This window comes from Plectropomus leopardus, unplaced genomic scaffold (genome assembly GCF_008729295.1).
Source record: "Plectropomus leopardus isolate mb unplaced genomic scaffold, YSFRI_Pleo_2.0 unplaced_scaffold10005, whole genome shotgun sequence".
In the NCBI taxonomy this organism is placed as follows: Eukaryota; Metazoa; Chordata; class Actinopteri; order Perciformes; family Serranidae; genus Plectropomus; species Plectropomus leopardus.
Genome location: NW_024610514.1, coordinates 1 through 1,053, shown reverse-complemented (window position 1 = coordinate 1,053; position 1,053 = coordinate 1). Strand labels below are relative to the sequence as shown.

General features: G+C 43.9%; 1 protein-coding gene across 1 annotated transcript; it reads right to left on the bottom strand.

The window, feature by feature from the left end:
• Positions 1–726, bottom strand: LOC121963131 (tRNA (adenine(58)-N(1))-methyltransferase non-catalytic subunit TRM6-like). Its single transcript, XM_042513461.1, has 2 exons — positions 452–726; positions 1–235 (listed from the first exon to the last, which is right to left on the bottom strand). Exons 1-2 carry the CDS (start codon positions 556–558, stop codon positions 82–84), a joined length of 261 nt encoding a protein of 86 aa, XP_042369395.1. The 5' UTR covers positions 559–726; the 3' UTR covers positions 1–81.
• Positions 727–1,053: the final 327 nt, after the last annotated feature.

Below are 1,053 nucleotides of genomic sequence, written 5' to 3'. Positions count from 1 at the left end.
ATTTATCCCTTTAAGATGTAATTTAGCTACTTTTCATTGTGCAGTAGGTGATAGTTTGTCTCCCCGACACTGTGTGTGGGTCTATTTAACAGCAGGTGACACACCGGTGGAGCTCTCTGTGTCTTTGGGCTTCAGAGGCTGCAGGATCCCTCCAGCAAGGATCTCAAACGTGCTGCTGTACAGCTGATCCACGGCGTTATCCAGGAAGAACCACTGCTTCTCAAAAATCACCTTCCTGTGAGTACAACACAGAATCACATAGTCATGAAATAGCATCTTTACAGCCCTCTGTGCAGCATCCAGCTTACAAATGTTGCAACGTGCGTGCAACATCACTGACATGTCATCTGTGGTTTAGCTAGCTCCGGTTTATGCCTCTCGTGAAATGTTAGAAGGCGCAAATTGGTGTTTAGCAAGTTAAAAGGGCTATTTTAATCACTTTGTGACTTACTTCGTTGACTGAATTTGCACAGCTTTGAAGATATCTCCCCGTTTCAACACAACGTAGTCCCCCTCTTTAATTCTGTACAGAGAATCATCGTCTACGTTGTCCGCCATAGTGAAATAAACCCGCTCACGAGCCTGCTGAGAGGAAACTGTCACTTTTCGAGAAATATACGGAGTCGCCGTTGACAAGGCACGGTTTAAAAAAGGCACTAAACCACCCTGAAGTAAAAGCAAAATACGACAATTCACTATTTCCACGTGTTAGCTTTCATTTCCCTAGCTTTCAAGGACGGCGAGTCGATTGTAGATCGCAGAGAGTGACGCACGGTCTGTTGTGATTGGTCGGATCTGCGGCGCTGAGCTCGCCAGCCAATAGGAGCGAAGTGCGATGACTAAGTGAAACTGTAGATATCAGAATCATCGATCTCATCGATTCTTTAATTTCTTCTCCAGTTTGAGATATTAGGGCCATTTATGATGCGGGTTGGGGTCTGCCAGCAGTGGAGGTGTGAGTAAATAGTTGTGTTTCAGTTTATATGCTGTTTGTTGACTATTTTAAACAGGAAAAAAGTCGATAACAAAAAATGTATATAGTTCAGCTTTTTT